General features: G+C 31.8%; 1 protein-coding gene across 3 annotated transcripts; it reads left to right on the top strand.

Annotated features, from left to right (window-relative positions):
* The first annotated feature begins 404 nt into the window (after nt 1–404).
* On the top strand, nt 405–18,336 carry LOC108910488 (feline leukemia virus subgroup C receptor-related protein 2-like). Of its 3 annotated transcripts, none has more exons than XM_018715095.2 (9): nt 405–473; nt 6,030–6,246; nt 9,827–9,929; nt 10,039–10,267; nt 14,221–14,355; nt 14,408–14,616; nt 16,695–16,801; nt 16,858–16,968; nt 17,966–18,336. In XM_018715095.2, the coding sequence occupies exons 2-9, from the start codon at nt 6,101–6,103 to the stop codon at nt 18,231–18,233; spliced, it is 1,308 nt and encodes a 435-aa protein (XP_018570611.1). In that variant the 5' UTR covers nt 405–473; nt 6,030–6,100; the 3' UTR covers nt 18,234–18,336. The 3 variants fall into 3 exon arrangements, with proteins under 3 accessions (XP_018570611.1, XP_018570609.1, XP_018570610.1); XM_018715093.1 differs by lacking the exon at nt 405–473 and adding an exon at nt 3,055–3,145; XM_018715094.1 differs by lacking the exon at nt 405–473 and adding an exon at nt 5,717–5,870.
* The last annotated feature ends 934 nt before the right edge of the window (nt 18,337–19,270 follow it).

Below are 19,270 nucleotides of genomic sequence, written 5' to 3' on the forward strand. Positions count from 1 at the left end.
TTAAACAGAAAATGTGGTCGTAAAATATTGTTGCAAAATTAATTTAATAAAAATAATAATAATAATTTTGAGGCTTAGTTAATATTGAGTTTTTGAAAACGTGTCACAGGTCAACGTTTACGAGCAGAATCATCTAATAAATTTTTTGCTTATACAATTTCCGGACATCCTGAATAGAACCTCATGATTTTTTTCTACTGTCATTTTCAGTATGAATAAGTAATAATTTATTTGCACTGTAAAATAATCGTAGCCATTCGTACAAAACATGACCGACAGTTAGTAGTTTCGCTTCCGTATAACTTCTTATCATTGAAGGTTATGAGTACTACTTCTAAAGCAGCCACGATTCTAAACTAAAACGGCAATAATTTTAGCTAATAGCGCTACCATTAAGAACTGTGAGATAACTGGGCGCCGTCATAAACAGGGGTGGTCACTATATCTCAAACTATTTTGGTATCTTCGAAACGGTAAGTTGCATTTTTATCATCGTTTCTTTCTATGCTGTTCAGAACGTTACAAAAAATAATTCAAAACAATCTATTTTATCGTATTAACTTATTAAGATGTGATAAAGAGTTAATTTAATGACTGAATAATAAGACAAATATAAAAGAAATCTATTAACTGGAATTAATGCGCTGCTTACCCGTATCTTGATGTACGAACAAGAGAAATGATAGCTATCAGTTCCAGCTAATGAATTATTCACATCTTATTTTTATTTTACTCTTTTAAGAGATGTAAAAAGAGCGACCACTCTGTACAATCTGTCGGTATCGTGCAAACTGTCAAGCCCATCGTACGAGACGTCTAGTCTTGGTTTGGAACATTAAATGGTACTTGGAATGGCCAGAGATACATGCTAATTATTGCCATTAGAGTAGTCTACACTTGAAGATTAGGCGTCAGAGACTGCGAAAAACTCAACGAAAGTTGCCGTAATCGTTGAGACTAATTTTGTAGTCATTGCCATTACAATACTATCAACAAACATTAAGTGTGCACTTTCAGTAGATAGAGAAAAAAACAAGTTTATAGAAGTGTGAGCAGTAGAAAAGATTTAGTGATTTAGTTCAATATTAAAATACCAGGTTTATATTCGAAACGATGTACACTGTAACCACTATTGTCATTATGAACAATGGGACATTCTCTTAAAAATGATATAATAATGAAAATGATTTAGTAATTCAATTGAGTTCACCACTTGACTATAAAAATTATTTGCTAATGGACCCCATAACTAGAAATGGTATCATCGAAAAATTTATGCAGGTCAACTAATATACTTTTCTCAAAAATGTTTAAAAAATAATCGAATAGAGTGTCTAATTGATTTTGTTTATTTGAAAATCCTTAAAAATTGTTTCTACAGGCAAAGATAAAGTTAAAGAAATAAAGATTTCCAAATTGCCACACTTTTCGTACATACAGAGTGAATTTTAAATGTGTACATTTATTTTAAACACTCAGTTTACTACAGACAAAGCTATATAGCTTACTGGGTAAAACGAATAATAAATTGTTGTTTTTTGGGATAAAAAAGCTAAATTCCAAATAAACATTTATTAATAGAAAACGAGTTGCAAACCGCTGTTTTCACTATTTACGCATAACCTAGACCACTTATGCATTGCTACGTCTAAATTATCTACATTTTTTGCAATTTCTGTCTTTACACTAAATGCCACCTGGATTTTTACGCCTTGGATTTTAGAAAGCTACAGCACTTAGGCCCCATTGGGCCCCTTGTACTTCCTCCCATTAGAGAGATCAAATGGTGTGATTATTATTACATTAATTTATCGTGACGTTCTTGGGATTTAAGCACTCAAAAATTAGTATCTTTTGAGTTAAGCAAGTGCTGAAAAAAATTAAATGTTTAGTTTAACTTCTTACCGTAACATAATAATATTCTAGTCAGGATTAACGTATGGCGAGGCCCGGGGTTACAAGCTCTACGCTTGACCCTCTTTCTAAAAAAAAATTAAATTTTAAAACCTAAACAGGCTTTTGTTTGATTCTAAAAAAAGGCCACGCAATCAGCAACTTTTCGATATAAAATTTCAAAACCTAAAATTTGATTCTAAAAAATAAAGCTAAAATTCATTTTGCCAGATCTTGTCTATTGCTTATATTTCGGCAGTTGTATATACGTTGTGTTGTTTCTCTTACAGTAGAATGCCCGAGAAACAATTTTTCAACATTAATTCAGAAGAAATTAAATAAATAAAACATAAAACAATAAAATTATTTATCAAAATAAAAATGTAGCAGGATATTTTATTTATTTTTATGTAAGTTTAAAAATGAATGTATTTTGATAAAAATTGGCACGGTATAGTATAGATATTATTAGATTTCTGATAAAAAAGCACTAATACAATTTTGTCCCCGAAAAGAAAATTGTGGGACAGTAGGATTTAAAGTTTAAAGTTATAGTTTCCAAATATGTGCCTTTCTATGGTTTATTAAAAAAATATCTGTTTTTTAGTCATGTTCATGGTTTGTACATCTATAAATTTGAACACCTTGTATAAATATCTAAATACACACCCTGTCTTACAACTCATAGTGGTTTATGCAGACGTATAAAATAAAAACTTGAAGCAGTCGGAACAAAATCTAGCAAAGAACTAAAATGAACAATGGGAAAGTGAGCTGAGTACGGATCTGTTAAGAGTCACACATCCCGAACTTTAAATCACTGCAGCAACCAACACCGGGCAGGATTTTAATTATTTTATGGACTACAAAAAATATCTATAAATATTTGCAATTAAAAAAAATATATATTTTACTGGACTCGTTTACGTTACAGATTAATTAATTCAAATATATGCACCCATTTAAGATTACTCTGTATACTCATATAGAAACTTTTTTCTTAAGTGCGGAAATTTGTAACACCTTTTCAAAATACCTTGTATAAACGCCATGAACGTTTCGTTACGTCTTCATAGATACGGTTTTGACCTTAACACACAATCAGCAATTTACAAGGTAGCAATATAATTTCAAATGACTTCAACACTAACTATTTACAGTTTGTAAGGTTATTTATCATTCATCTGTAGATCCAAGAAGTTTGTATTAATTAAATAATGTTTTACATGAACAAGAGAAAGTGTACATTGAGGTGAGTAGAAAGTAGTTTAGATTTGTATAACAGTTTTGTTTAGGAATGGTATATAATTTGCTTGTTAACTTTAAATTATTGTATAGAATAATTATCAGAAATTGATCCTAAACATAACATGGAACATGTTTTTTGAATCTAAAGCAACAATATTAAATCGATTCTAGACAAAACGGATTAAACCTCTTCACCCAAAACACTCAAAAATTCTTAATAACGTAATAAAATCATTTTTCTTACATCTGATCCACAGAATCATATAAATTACATTTTTAGTGTACAGGGTGAGTCAACGATTGGTTAAAGTAGATTTACTTCGAATTGCTAAAGCTTATTAAAAAACTATTTCTACAGGGTGATAAGTACGCTAACAGGACACATTTTAAAAATATTTTAAAATATACAGGGTGCTCCAAAAATTTGTGGCAGGCCAAACTTACATTTTTTTAAATGGAACACCCTGTATTTTACAACATTTTTAGATTCTACGTTTAATTTGAAACATTTTGATATAAAGTTTCCTATATCTAAATTTAATAAATTCTGAAATAATTGGAACTAAATAAAAAATATTGCATTTTTCTACCTGTATTTAACAGTAGCTATCCTCGTTATTTTTAAGAATTAAAACAAGATTTTTGGTACAGTATTACCGTAAAGGTGGCTTGAGAACGTCATGGATTCAAATTTTGATTAGTGCCTACAGGGTGTTCGTAAAATAATGACAGATTTGAAGAAGTTTAAACTAAAAAATCTTAATTTTTTTAAATGGAACACCCTGTATATTTTTCAATATTCCTTTAGATCTTTTAAAAATTAACAACTTTTGTTAACCATGTCCTATACCTATACTCAATACTTCTGGAGATATTCGCTTAACAGTGTAGTGGAGCATTTTTCGTGATTTCGTGAGTTTTTTGATAAACTTTAGCAATTCGGAGCAAATCTACTTTAACCAATCGTTGACTCACCCTGTACAAATTAAGTAAAATATAGGTACTTGCTTGTAGTCATAAAAAATAATTTACCTCTGCCCCTTCCACCCTTCTCCCCCATCTACGTAACCCCTGAAAGATACTGAAGAATATCAAAGAGATTTCACAAAAACATTTATCTGTCAGTCTAATAACGAGCGTTCAAATAAAAACGTGGTCGAAGTTGGCTCTGACACATTGGACGTAGGGAGTAGCTTATAGCGACCAACTTAACCTCATTTCTCAACGTCAGTTTCAATAACGTTAATGACTATATAACTTTATTTTAAAGAATAATCGTGATAACAATAACAAACAATTAAAGGAGCTTTTTTTAACACTGTGTGGCAGGGACCGACTGATACTCCCATCATTTGTGATAAAACACGTACAGAAGTTCTTGGCGCATTTTCCGTTATTTGTGTTTTTTAATTCTTCAGTCCGCTTTTTAGGTCGGCCGCTTCCTTCTTTTCTTGTTACACTGCCCGTTTCACGAAAAACATTAACACAACGCTGAACTGAACTTTGAAAAATTTTGTACTCAACAACGCCGGGAAATTGATTTTGAAATTCTATGAAACATTCCTCAATAGAATACTTCCATATTCCATCAATCTTGCGTCCATTTCTAAAGTAGGACTCTATGATAAACACTTTTTGTTCTTGAGAAAATACCATTTTAAACGCATTTTAAAACGAAAATATTCAAATTGATAGCGGCGATATAGCGCTTTGACAGATGACGTTTAAGCTCATTTGCTATACGCTACGCCCTACGTCAAAATTTTCAGAACCAACTTGACCACGTTTTTATTTGAACGCTCGTTATAAACAATATTGAAATGTTTCTAGTTTAAAAATAGGTCAATTCACATCCTTCCATTCGAGCATCCATCCCGTATATCTTTTTTTTCCTTGTACCTCCATCTTGTTTCTCTAACTTTTATAAACAGGCATAAAAATAGGGTTTAATTATAATATTACAGTTCATTTCCAATATTTTTTGTTTGATGTGAGTCCCCTTACCTCTCACTGATTGGGGTGCTGGTTTAAAGTGAGTCCCCTGTGAGGTGCTGGCGGCTTGGAGGTTTACTTATAGCCAAACCTAGTAGAATATTATTTTTTCTAGACCTTTAAATAAATGTTTTTACATGGTGTAGAATTTCTTTTATATTCAATCATTTACTTAAGTATCTTTTAGAGGTTATGGATAGAGGGGGAAAAGAGTAAAAGTTTACTTTTATGATTACAAAAAAGTGTTTTTACTTAAATTATACACGAAAAATATTTATATGATTCTGTACATCAGATTACATTTTTAAGCAGTTTTCAATGTTTGCGTTGCATGCATTTTGCCTAGAATCGATTTAATATTGTTTCTGAAGGTCCAAAAAACATATTCCATATGATTAGGATAAATTTCTGATAGGGGCGAAAACCGGCACTCCTCCTTTATATGTACCTAATTAAATATTGTTGTTATTGAGTCGAGTAGATACTTACTGCTATAATTTCGTATAATTGCAATTGTACCTTCATCTTTCAATGTTAAAAGTTTCCAGAGATTCACTATTTTACAACGCGGTAGTGCGGTGACTAGTTTTATTTGTATTATCTACATTTTGTTTTACATAACAACTGATTACTATTATACTTCCTATGAATCACGGGACATGTGGCATTTAAATCCGTAAAAATAAACAAACAACGGACTGACAAAAATACCTGACAATAAATTCCATTTATATTATGTAGGTATATCAAATATTTATATCATTTATTATTATCTTCCTTTAAAAAAAGATAGTAATATTTAACAAAACAAATTTGAACTTACAATCAGATCTTAATCCACAATCATTATTATAAAACGTGGGTAGCTATGATAACGAGTGTGTTTTATTTTATAGCTGTTCAGATACCGCCAACTACGTGAAAAGATGAGGTGATGGGATCGTTAAAAATCTGTGCTAAGTGAATAATGGAAATGGATGCACAAACAGCTACGTTAGTTGACATAAAAGTGTATAAATACAGATGGGTGGTTTTACTTATCTTTTGCTTAAGCACGATAGTCAATTTTATGCAGTTCCTGCAGTTTACCATAATAGCCAATATAGTAACGAAGTAAGTGGTTTGTATTTACATTTTATTCAGCATTTCTTAAATGTCCTGTAAACATAGCAAAACGCAAGAAACGTTGAAGCAGCTTTTTGAAACATAATTGTTAAGAGTTACTGTTTTTAAGGAAAGTCACATTTTAATAAGTACATACCAGGTCTGTTCAGAAAATAACTAAACTCTTTGAAATATCTATTTGGTGACACGCATTGCGTTGCGCATACCCTACTCTGTAACCACATGTTCTTGGATTGTTGCTATCTCATTTAGTTTTCGTGATATTATTATTTGAGTGCAACCTATTTAAATGTTGGTGATAATTTTTTAAATGTGGATTTTCTGGAACAACGGTCCAACCTAAAATTTTGCGTGAAACTGAGGAAAACTTTCACGGAAACGTTTCAACTTTTGAAACAAGCTTACGGAGATGATGCTCTGCGTCGTATGCGATGTTACGAATTGCAATTTTTTGTTTAACAACTTAATATTTATAATTCATTAACTACATTTTTTGTATGTTAATTATTATTTTTACCACAGCCACAATTAAAAGTGTTAAATTTATAGTGTCTGTATTTTTTCTTTGTCCGATTGGTATTTGTTTTCACTTTCATGGCAATCTTTGACCTGCTTATTATAAATTTTTGCTGTCTGATTTTTCAAAGTTTGGCACCACATAAAAAAACACACAATAGACATTTGTCGTTCAAATTTGATATATGGGTATTTGGGTGTTGAATAGAATGGTAATATTATCTTTTTAACAAAAAAAATGCCTAATACTACTTTCTGTAAAAACTACCCTTTTAAAAAACCGTAGTAGGCCAGGCTTTTGCGGAAAGTCTCTTCACAATTCCAGAGGTATTAACCTGAAAAACGGGACACACTGTATAATAACCTAAAAATAAAGTTCGGTTACTTTCTGAACAGACCTATTATATAAAAAATATTAGTCAATTACAATTTACCTAAAATTATGTGATAAAATAATTACTAACGGTAAAGGCATCTCCATCTAAAATGTATTAGTCCTTCACTTTGAGCACAAATAGTAATAAAAATTGAGGGGTGCAAAATTATTAAACAAATGGAGGTTATAGCTTGAACATATATGTCAATAGTCAATACCCTGTAGAAATCTCTATTTCTATTTTAAACTTTTCGAATTATGCATTATTATATCTATTTTATACATTTTTATACATGCCATACATTTTTTTAACGCCATCTACATACTTGTAATGTGTATTATTCGTTACAACTAACTATGACATTTATATTTCATAACTAAATACGTCTATACACCTGAAATACCTTGAAATATGCCGAAATATCTACCATCAAAAGTTCAAAAAATCTTGAAAACCTCAAAATACCGTCAAAACGTCAAAATACCTGGAAATACTTCGAAATAGAAATTTTTAAATATCGGTTAAATGACCGGAAAAATATCCTTAGACTGCACCTGAAGGTATATATTAACCACTAGTCCTCGGGGTCATTAACCTTTGACATTTCGAAGTATTTAGACAAGTTTGTAAATTTTCGATGTGTTTCGAAATATTTCCAGTTATTTTTTAATTATATTAAATCTATTTCAACATATGTATTTAGCCGTTTTCTAGCTTTTGTATATTTCAAATGTATTTCTTATTTTATTGTGATATATTTTTCCATATTTATAAATGTATTTAAAGTGCGATTCGAATTTGTATATACAGGGTCGGAAAGTTCCCATGGTTCATCGGCCGTTACGTGGAGCGATAAAGTAAGTCATAGAAATCCGCCCATTTCGCCCTTCCACAAATAAGATGTGGATCTTATTTGTGGAAGGGCGAAATGGGCGGTGACTACTAGACGCCTTCAATATAGCCATCTTTCTCTATCGCACGGATTTCTATGACTTTCTTTATCGCTCTCACGTAACGGCCGATGAACTATGGGGACTTTACGACCCTGTAGTCCATGGCTGGGTTGGGGTATATTTTTGAATTCTAAAGATATTGTGAACCATTTCAAAATGATCTGAAACTGTTTTGCTGTACTTGGACATATTTTGTAGCTGAAGTATAAAACAAACTACAGCATATGCTCAAAATGTCCACCACCATTTTCTTTGCACGCACGACACCTTCGAATCCAATATTCGCGCAAAAAAGGAAATAATGGTACGCAAAAAACACTCCGACATGGTCGAATCCAGATACCAACTAAATTGCGTATTGGTGGTTGCTAGACACCTTAGTACCTCGTGCTAATAAACCGCCGCGCCATTGCCACATTGCTCGATATGAATTTTATCTAATTTTATCGAGATTTTGGTGTTTATGAAAGATTTGAGTAAGGACAATTTAAAAAACGGTCAATTTCTGCCCCACTCTGGAACTTTCTGTAGCTATCTTAAATTATTCCAACTGGCTTTGATAGAAATACACTTCTAAGGTTGTCATTCTGCTGGGAATATCGTCCCAGATGGCAATATCCGCGTAAGCTCGGGTAAAATTTGTTCAGCCTCTACGTAGATGAACAAAGTCCAAAACTTTAAATATCGATTTTCTCGAAAATTTTCTTCTCACATTTTTCATAAAATTATAAATTAAAATGCTCTATTCACTTCCATATTCAATAAGTACCTTTTTGGCACTTTGGAGCTTGACAATTCCTATGATTTTTTACTCAAGGTTACATCTTTTCGTATGTTATAAGTGTGACAAATTTGAATCACTGTCAAAGAGGTTAAGCGGGAAAAAGTGATTAAAAAATGACCTTTGAGGTTATGTAGCTCGGTTAAAGTTGGCATTTCGAAACGAAGTGTTATGTGAATTTCTCACATCATTTTTGTACTCGAAATTTCCGTTCACCCTGTGTATACCTCAAACAATATACATATTTTGATTCCCAGATCTTTCTTCGACCTTAACTTCTATTTTTGTTTATGTGGCTGTCCCCTAACGTGCACAATTTCACACATTATTTATTTACAGAATCGAGAGAGGCCTAGCGTCGTGCAACTTTAACCACATGGTGTTAATCAAACAAGTGTGCCTCGTCTAAACAATGGCTACAAAGCCGTCACCAAAAAGTTTGTAGATTTCGTCCTAAAATAATAAATTGGCATTGAATTGTCTTATTTAATTCCTGTTCATTCAATATATCCCAAGGCTGATAAATAAATAGTAAAACAATGCGTTTGTGAGACTGATTTATCGGATTTTGGATTATTTCAAGTGTATTCAACGGTGTGATAATATTCGATAAGCAGAGTTTTGACCATAGTTCACATTAATAAAATGCGTTTACGTTTTTTTTTACTTAATATAAAAAATACAACATATACGTATAGATAAAGATAGATTATTTAGATGGACAAGAAAATATTAATAGAATGCACTGAATAATACTGTTACAGTGCGTTTTTTTGTTCAATATTTACTTTTACAAATATTTTTTTACAGATAAATAATTGATGTATCCATAAGGTTTGTTAAAACATAAACTTGTCAAATGAAACTTAATCTTAAAGCCTACATTTATTTTTTATCTTTATTTGTTTACGCAAGTATAATAAAACGCTTATTTTTTTTAGGTTTTATAATGTAGATACTATTGCAGTGGACGCCACTGGACTGATATTTTTTCTTGCTTACATAGTACTGTTCTTACCAGTAAGCTATTCAATCGAAAGATATGTAAGCAGTCATCTCTGAATTAAATAGTATATAAGTAATCAAATTATTTTATACACATTTGTCCTACCTAAAAGATTTAATGGTTACTAAAAGTTATGTTGTGTTTTAGAACATGAAAGTAACTTTGATCATCAGCACTGGTCTAACATTAATAGGAAATGTTGTTAAAATGGCAGGTGCTGAACCAAACAAATTTTACGTGATAATGATTGGGCAAGCGTTTTGTGCAGTGGGGCAAATTTTTGTGTTAAGCATCCCCTCTAAGGTAGCTTCTGTATGGTTTGGTGCGAACGAAGTGTCTACTGCGTGCGCCATAGCAGTCTTGGGAACGCAACTAGGTAAAACTTTATAAATTTTTTACAAAACAATTGCAAAAGAATTGTTAGGAAATCAATTTTTTATTTATTTATTTTCTATAGGTAACCTCATAATTTTGAAAGTTGTCAATTTAAATTTAATAAACGAAAAGTAAGTCTTACACATTTCAAGACTATTTAATATTAAACTTTAGGAATGGTGAATATAAAATAAACTGTTACTGCTACAAATGCACTGAAATAAAATATGAACATGTTTACTTTATTATACCTTCATCAGTTACCAGCAATCCTGATTGACTTGAACGAGACTTATTTACCATATTAAATTGCCTGGGTGAGTAACACTGACCGTTCACAGATGGAACCACCATCTGCGCTTGGTGTTCACTTATCTCCATGTCTGAGTAAAGACATAAAGAGCGATAGTCCCGCTCAAACCAACATGTCTTGTGGGTTCCGACTGACGAAACGTATAGTGTTTTAATATTAAAAGGGCATAAATTAACAGTAAACGTTTAAAATTTGGTAGAAGTAAACATAATTAGTTAACTAATAAATTACTTTGTTAAATAGTAAGAGAAGATATTCTAAAAACAAAGAAGAAACACTTGTAGTCTTGTATTTAAATTATGTATTATAATATCTAAATATATGACATTTACATAAAAGTTGGGCTTTTTAAGATTTTAATCTTGCAAGTTATCATTAAAACTACATATGCTAGATTGTTTTCAAACCTAAGACTTGTTTAGTACAAATACAAACGGAAATGATTTAAAGTTACTTTAAGTTTATTGAATAAAGTTCCTATTAGTTATTCCTTAATTTGACAATTGCCATTAAAGTCGCTTCTACTTAAAAGTGGCTATTAAGTAATGGCTACATCTATGGACTAAAATGTATCTTCATAGTAAATTTCCCAATAGGACGAAAAATAACAGTACCTATTAGGGTGTTCGCCACCTTTTTAGATATTAACAATAAATGAATAAACGTGACAAAAAACTGTATTGTTTTATTTTTGTATGGGGTAATTAGTAAATTAAATTTAAAAAAATATAGGAAACTAAAACTAATTTGGCGGACAACTATTGTAATTGTGCCATCTATTAATAGGAAGGTCAATTAAAATCTGATATCACTGTCCACCTTTTATTTAGTAATAGAAAAACAGTTAGAAGTTACATAAATAAATTTTCTTTAGTAACGTTAAGTTATTTCAAATTTGTTATTGTTCGATACATAACTGGTGTTACATAGCATTTCTTTAAACTAGAAGTTTAGTGTGTTATGTCAGACATTAAGAATATATTCTATGTACTGACATATGTATAGGTTTTTTTATTTACACAGTTAAAGTCCCATGTATTTGTTTTATACAGGGTGTAAGAAGTTTGACTGCCATTACCTTAGCATGAGATAGAGTAATCATAAATGAACAAAATAGTTGTATATTACAGGGGCATAAGATTAACAGTTTTCAAAATACAGCAAGTATTAATATTGGGGAGTTTCATCACAACGTGACAACAGCGCTTAACCTGCCGATGCACCCCACGTGCACACGCGCTAGACTTGTCCTACGGAAAAAATGTAAACAGCTATTATTATGAAACATTTAGTAAATTTCAATACAATTGTTCTCCAGTTTTTAAATAAATAATCGATTTTGTAGTACGAAGATAGTGTTGTGCTTAAATTTTAGCTCGAATTTTAGTAATTATGAATCCCTTAAAACAGGAACTTAATTTTTAATCAAATTATGAATTTGAAAAATATATAGGTAATTAAAGTAGGTACCCAAAGATTCACGTCGTCCAAATGATCATACATATTAAAAATAATTTAGGGACTTCCCAAAAAGCAAAATTCAGTAATTTTTAAACTACAACATATGCTCAAAATGTCCACCACCATTTTCGATGCACGCACGACACGTTCGAATCCAATTTTTGTGCACTCGCTGGAAAACACCTCAAGAAAAGGAAATAGTGGTACGCAAAAAACACTCCGACACCGTCGAATCTAGATATCAACTGAATTGCGTGTTAATAAACCGCTGCGCCGTTGTCACATTGCTCGATATGAATTTTATAGAATTTTAAATTCAATCAATGCTAATTTTTTAGAATTAAGCATAAAGAAGTTAAAAAAAGTGATAAACATTTTATTTATGGTATTCTATGCACGTAGTTATGTCAATATTCCTTAATTAATCGAACTTTTATACAATAAGTTGTAGATTTTGATAATTTTTTTCTCGGAAATGGTGAAGTTTAGGACCCATGTCATATAAGTTTTTTTTTGCTTATTTTATCGTCTGTTAAAATTAAGGCAGTCAAATTTCTAACACCTTTTATTTCTAATCATGTATAGTAACATTGACTCAACATGACATCAATAGGCCCTTTCAGTGATATTTAATTTTAAACTTTTTCTTTAATTTTCTGATAGTATTTAACCACCTCATTATATCTTAAAAAAATTAGGTCAATAGGATTAATAATAAGTGATATATTTAATTCTGAATTTGTAAGACCCTTAAAAAGGTCAACGCTGCGAGAGAACAGCTAATGACGTCACAATACCGGCCACTCGGCGATCAAGTCGCGAGCAGACGGAGAGATGTGTAGATATTTGCTATACTTTTACCTATATTATATACCTATATTTTTAAGTGTATAAATAGAGAGTGTATAAGAGATATACATCAAGTCTTGTTGAAATGCATTTTTCACACAACATATTTATTATAAACATAGAATGTCTTGGAATATCTAAATACATTTTCGGATTTTTCTCAATGACGTAAATGGTTCATTTTTCTACATTTTCTTTTGCCTTCCATTTTGTGTACAAATGTACCCAACGTACTATACTCGGTACTTGTGGATGTATGCGACGACGTGTATGTGCGAGCAACTCAGAACCACCCTCGTTTTTCTTTGATTGCCCGTCTATATTATTATTTAAATAAATTACTTATAGGTGCCTCTCGCAACGTATTTCGAAATTTTTGTGGACGGGAACGTTTAGATGGGGTAGAATTTATTTTTTCGACATAAATTTGAAAATTCTGCTCTAAATGTTTAAATAATAATATTTATAACCTCTTAGACGGGCAACCAAAGAAAAACGAGGGTGGTTCTGAGTTGCTTATAGGTCCCTCTCGCCGACGTATTTCGAAATTTTTGTGAACGGGTACGTTTAGATGGGGCAGAAATTTTTTCCAGCATAAATTTTATAATTCTGCTCTAAATGTTCAAATAATAATATTTAAAACCCTCTAGATGGAAAACCAAAGAAAAACTAGAGTGGTTCTTAACTGCTTATAGGTCCCTGTCGCCGTCGTATTTCGAATTTTTTGTGAACACGAACATTTAGATGGGGCAGAATTTATTTCCGGCATAAAGTTGAGAATTGTGCTCTAAATGTTCAAATAATAATATTTTACAACCCCCTAGACGTGCATCCAAAGAAAAACGAAGGTGGTTTTGAGTTGCATACCGTGGCTGGGGAAACCGTGGATAACATCACACAAACTTTTCATTTTTCGGTAATGAAATAAATATTTTATTCGGAGTCGATCCTGAGGTACTTTTGCAGCCTGGAACTATACAATATTTGTACAATCCTCGGTTTCGACCCATTTAGACATAAAAACAATAATTAACGAAACTGCGAATCGATCCACATATCGTATGTATTAACACAGAATGGGAAGAGAGCGAGCGTGAGCGGAGTGCTCTATTATGACGTCAGGCAATGGTTGCTCAACGTTTTTCCGCGCTCTGTTTTCATTAATTTATTTCACACATTTCTCGTTGAAACAAAAAATTGATTTTTGGCATACTAACTAATTAAAGGGTAAACTTTTGAAATATGCAATAAAAATTTTTTACTGAATGGGCCTATTGCAATCTAACAGGTGACATCAGAAAGCTTCAGAAATTGACGACGTATATGTTTAGGTGCTGCAATTGGTTCTGTTCTTCCTCCATTCTTAGTAAAAAGCGACAATGACTCGGATGTTGGTGATAACCTATACAACATGATGATGGTCAACGCAATACTTTCCTGCGTGGTATTCGTCATTGTAATCGTATGTACGTAACAAAATTAGTGACTCACGCCAAAAAATTTCTTAAATGGATATAGTTTTCAGAGCAAGACCGGACATACCACCTAGTCAGTCTCAGTTACAAATCCTACAAGAGGGTGAAGAGCTGCCACCATTTTTCCATAATTTTAAGGGTTTGGTAAAAAATAAAAATTATTTGTTGCTCCTGCTATCGTTTGGGATATTCAATAGTATATGGAATAGTTTTGGAATAGTGATCAACACCATCTACACGCATTACTTTCCTGTAAGCAAAATAATACGGGGTCTGTTCAGAAAATAACCGAATTGTATTTTTTTAAACTTTATTATTAATTAATTGTATTCCTTTGTGATTCTTTGAGTGAATGTTTCATCGTCATTGGATTGTTCAAGGAGTTGTCGATCAAAATAGGAACAAGTTTTGTGGCAACTCGTTGTATGCTCAGTTTTTCAGTCAAAATTTCATAGCATCAACCAGTTGAGATGCTAACCTCTGCAATTTCTCTGACAATTGACTGACGACCACTTTTAAATCGTGAAAACCATTCGTAACATTGCGTACCATCAAGAGCATCATCCCCGTAAGCATGTCTCAAAAGCTGAAACGTTTCCGTGAAAGTTTTTCCCAGTTTCACTCAAAATTTTCCGTGCATCGTTGTTCCAGAAAATCGCACATTTCAAAAATCGCCACTAACACTTCAACATGTTACACTCAGATAACAATATCACGAAAACTAAATGAGATATCAACAATCCAAGAACATGTGGTTACAGAGGAGGTTATGCGCAACGCAATGCTGCCAACTGCTTATCACTAAATATCTATATTAGAGCGTAATTAAAAAAATACGGTTATTTTCTGAACAGGCCTCGTATACAGCGGTATTCACGTAATAGTCTACACCCCTTCTCTTTTTTGACCTTTTCATCTATACATAATATAGAAGTGGTAAATATTAAAATTTTAAGAAATTTTCTTGCAAACTCAATAGAATGTGCAGGATAAATAAATAAACCAAACTATGAAGCAAACATATGACATGTACCCTCGCATGTACCTATACAGGCTGTCGACTATAAAGAGGGTTACGCCTATGTATCTCGCTTAATACGCGTCAAAGTCTTTATATGTTTTTGTTGCATTTTTTGAGGTCTTGGTGCTTGTAAAAACAAATTTGAGATCCATGGCCAACTTTGTAAATAATCATAAAAAAACGGAAAAGTACCGAAAGTTTAGGGTCGTCTAACTTTTTTGTTTTAAGAGGAAACTTATTTCAATAAAATTTCATGGCAAAATTGGTATCTTTCACATAGTGTATACATATTTTTAAAATGTCGTATATAATTTGCTGCGCCCTCTACAAAAAATTGCTCGTTTTTTCCTCTCATGCGATATACTACATTTTACCTTTATCTTTTATATTTATAACATTTTTTTACTATTTTGGTACAAAAAATGTGAACATTTTCATGTTAACGTAGAAATTGTTGTAGACATTTCAACTACAAATCATTTAATAAATATAATGTATTTCTTTTAAGCAAAATACACACATTTTTATAATATTGGTTTTTACTTTAGAGAAAAGTGAATTAAATGTAGCACGCTATGAAAACAAATGTGTTATCCCAGTAATTTCATCATTTAACAAATTGTTTATTATTATATTTTATAGATAACTGTTGGTTTGAAAATTGTTACAGTTAACTGTGATTTGAAAAACTATAATTTTGAATAATAATAATATTTTCACATATTGAAATATGGTTGTATTGTACTATCAATGTAACTTCAATTCTATTCAAGCACTTACGGAATATAGAAAACCTTCCATTTAAAATAAGCAAGTTGATGGCGACTTCCGGTATAACCGGAAGTGGTACGTGGACGCCATCATTTTAGTTGAGAAGGGCGTGCCCGAAAACCCGATATCCCAAATTTTCAAAATTCAAATCGAAGTAGTTTCTGAAATAATTTTAGTGGGCCGTCACCGTAAGCGAGATTCATAGGAGTAGCCGTCTTAGAGTAGAGAGCATATATATCATTATGGCCAGAAAAAAGAGAGAAATCCAAAAAAATTACAAATATACAGAATGTTCCTTAAAAAAAAACAAAAGTTTTTATATTCTCTGAAATGCAATTAAATTGTTTATTTAACATATTTCTTTGAGATCACAAGAAAATTTTCTTAAATTTAGGTGTTAGCATTTTTTCGTATATAGAAATGTAAAAATGATAAGGGGAGTAGAATGTTATGAGAACAACCCTGTACAGATAGACATAGAGAGACAGTCAAATAGTGAGTGAAATATAGAAAATATGAATTATAATCTTTTTTATAGGATGGAGAACACGATGTTGGTATTATAACTTTAAGCGCCATTATATCAGGTGGTTGCATAGGCAGCGTTATTTTTGGCTTAATTTTGGATAAAACTCACCAGTTCAAGTAAGTGATTTTAAAATCGTCGCTATCGAAAATTTTAAAGTACTGTTTTTGTTTAGGAGGACCTCTATTGGGGTTATGTTGGCATCAATAATCCTTTACGTCGTTGCGATTACTGTTTTAACTGTAAAGTCCAAAGTCGGCTCTTATATAGCCATACCTACATTCGGGTGAGTAATTCTCAAGCGATAAATTGCCTGCAACGTGTTGTTGCAGTGTAATCTCAGTTTAAGTAAACAAAATAAGGTTACGCTACATTGAAAATTTATTTGCATTAGGAAAAAAGTTGTACGATGTCACAGAGAAACAATTCAATTGCAGTAGCTAAAATAGCTTATTGATAGCTAGTAACTATAGTAGATCGTATTCGATGCAAAGTAGAGCAAAAGGTTGTCGGTCTTTTATCAAAGGAAAATCGTGTCATCATTTTTAGGAGGCATAAGATGAACCATTTCAAATTTAAAATGAAATTGAATGTTAAATCTGAAATACCGCTGCATACGCACTGTGTTCTGGTAGTAGCTGCAGTCGCCCAGGTCCATCGAGTGTACGAAGTGGTCGGTTATACGTCGAATACTAACCTGGCGAGCTTGATCGTAAATCAGAGAGCGCCTCCAAAAAACAAGTAAACAACAGTGACGCGTACAGAGGTAAAATGTAGTATATATGTGGAAATTAAAAAACAAATTGGATTTATAATAAATTACATTTAAAATAAATAGTTTATGAAAATAAAGGAATTTTTGTAGGAACAAGGGTGCCAGACGTGAACTGATCCCTACTCCCTTCATAATGTATAAAGAAATTATTCAATTTCTAAAACCCTTAAAAGCGTATGGCACTGGATCTCTTGACAGGCAATGATTTATTACTTTGCATCGAATATGATCCTACTATAGTTACAAGTGAACAGGTCATCTAACTGTAGCTAAATTAAAATTTATAAAATCGAACCTAATTTTAAAAATATTGGGACATTAGGTGAGCGAGATATTAGGGTGGCTCCATGAAAAGTGGGACATATTGTAGATATAATATTCAAGTTACCTGCGACAGTAAAGAAAATATTTACGGTTATTTATTTTCTTAGCAGTATAGTTTAAATTGAAGCAGTGTAAAAACATTTCAGAAAAATTGAAGATAATAACTATTATTATCGTTTTCCAGATTCTTCGCAGCTAGCGGGCTGATAATCAGCTTCGAATATACCTTGGAGGAGACGTATCCCGTACCAGAGACGGTCAGCTGTTCTGTGATGAACGCCACTATATTCCTCTTCGCTATAATATTTGCACTGATAGCTGAGGCGTTATTCGACGTCATAGGTATCCTCAACACTTCCATAATCATAATGGTTATATATCTGTTCAGCACTGGCGTTTTATTCTTCGCGAAAGCAAACTTGAGGAGGAGAGACGCAAATGTGGCTAGTTGAAGTTAAAATTTAGTTGTATTTTGGTTTTGATACAATAAAATTTGTTATTTTTACATATGCAAAACAGATATCTGTGTGCAAACAGGACATACTTTCAAACATACCTGTAGTTTTAATATTGCTAATATAGGCTTCAAATTTGGAACAGTGTAGTATACACATGAAAATGTATGTAACTTCCACTCCTAGATCATTGGTTATACTTAGCTATTTTAGATTGACAATTTATTGATCAATTAATTCATGAAGACGCTTCATCAAGAAGTTGGACAAGTGTAATGCACCAAATCTGCTGTCAAATAACTTCATGAATTTATTCATCAAGTTCTTGATGAATTAGAGCATGTTCTAATTTTCGTCAATTTCTTCGTGAAGTTCGGAAGTGCCAACCCAACAGATTTCCACCCTCAGATCAGGAATGAGGTTATGTTATTGGAATATATAAATAATTGTGTGGCGTCGTACTAGTTTTGCATTGTTTTTACCGATTTGTTACTTACAAACACTAATATTTATATAATATGTGTCAAAACGGTACCTCTGTTGTATCACTACAGTTATGAGTGGAAAGGTGACATTTTTGAAATTTATTTGCTTCTTTGATTCGTTGGTAGAACTGAATCATGCGTCAAAAAACTTGACAAAGTCTGTAGCAGTGTAAAACCACACTGTTTACCAATAAATTCGTGAATTAATAATTCATGAAGAACTTCGTCAATTTATTCATCAATAAATTGTCAATGTAAAACAGCTATTATTTTAAAGCCACATAAGTTAATGTAAAATTACCTTGTACAAACAAAGTTACATTAAGCTTGTTATTTTACACTTTTTCTGTAACTGTCTCGAAATGTTTTGCAAGTTGATATATAGGTATTTACATCTAAAGTATAATTTTATTATGAAATAGGAAAACTACATAGTACTTTAAAGGTGGAATAAGAAATTATGTATACATATACATTGTAACATTTCAATAAATAATATATTTTATACGTGTAAGTATTCGTGTTTTTCAAAGGGAATCAGAGAAAATT

This window comes from Anoplophora glabripennis, unplaced genomic scaffold (genome assembly GCF_000390285.2).
Source record: "Anoplophora glabripennis isolate ALB-LARVAE unplaced genomic scaffold, Agla_2.0 scaffold376, whole genome shotgun sequence".
Classification (NCBI taxonomy): domain Eukaryota; kingdom Metazoa; phylum Arthropoda; class Insecta; order Coleoptera; family Cerambycidae; genus Anoplophora; species Anoplophora glabripennis.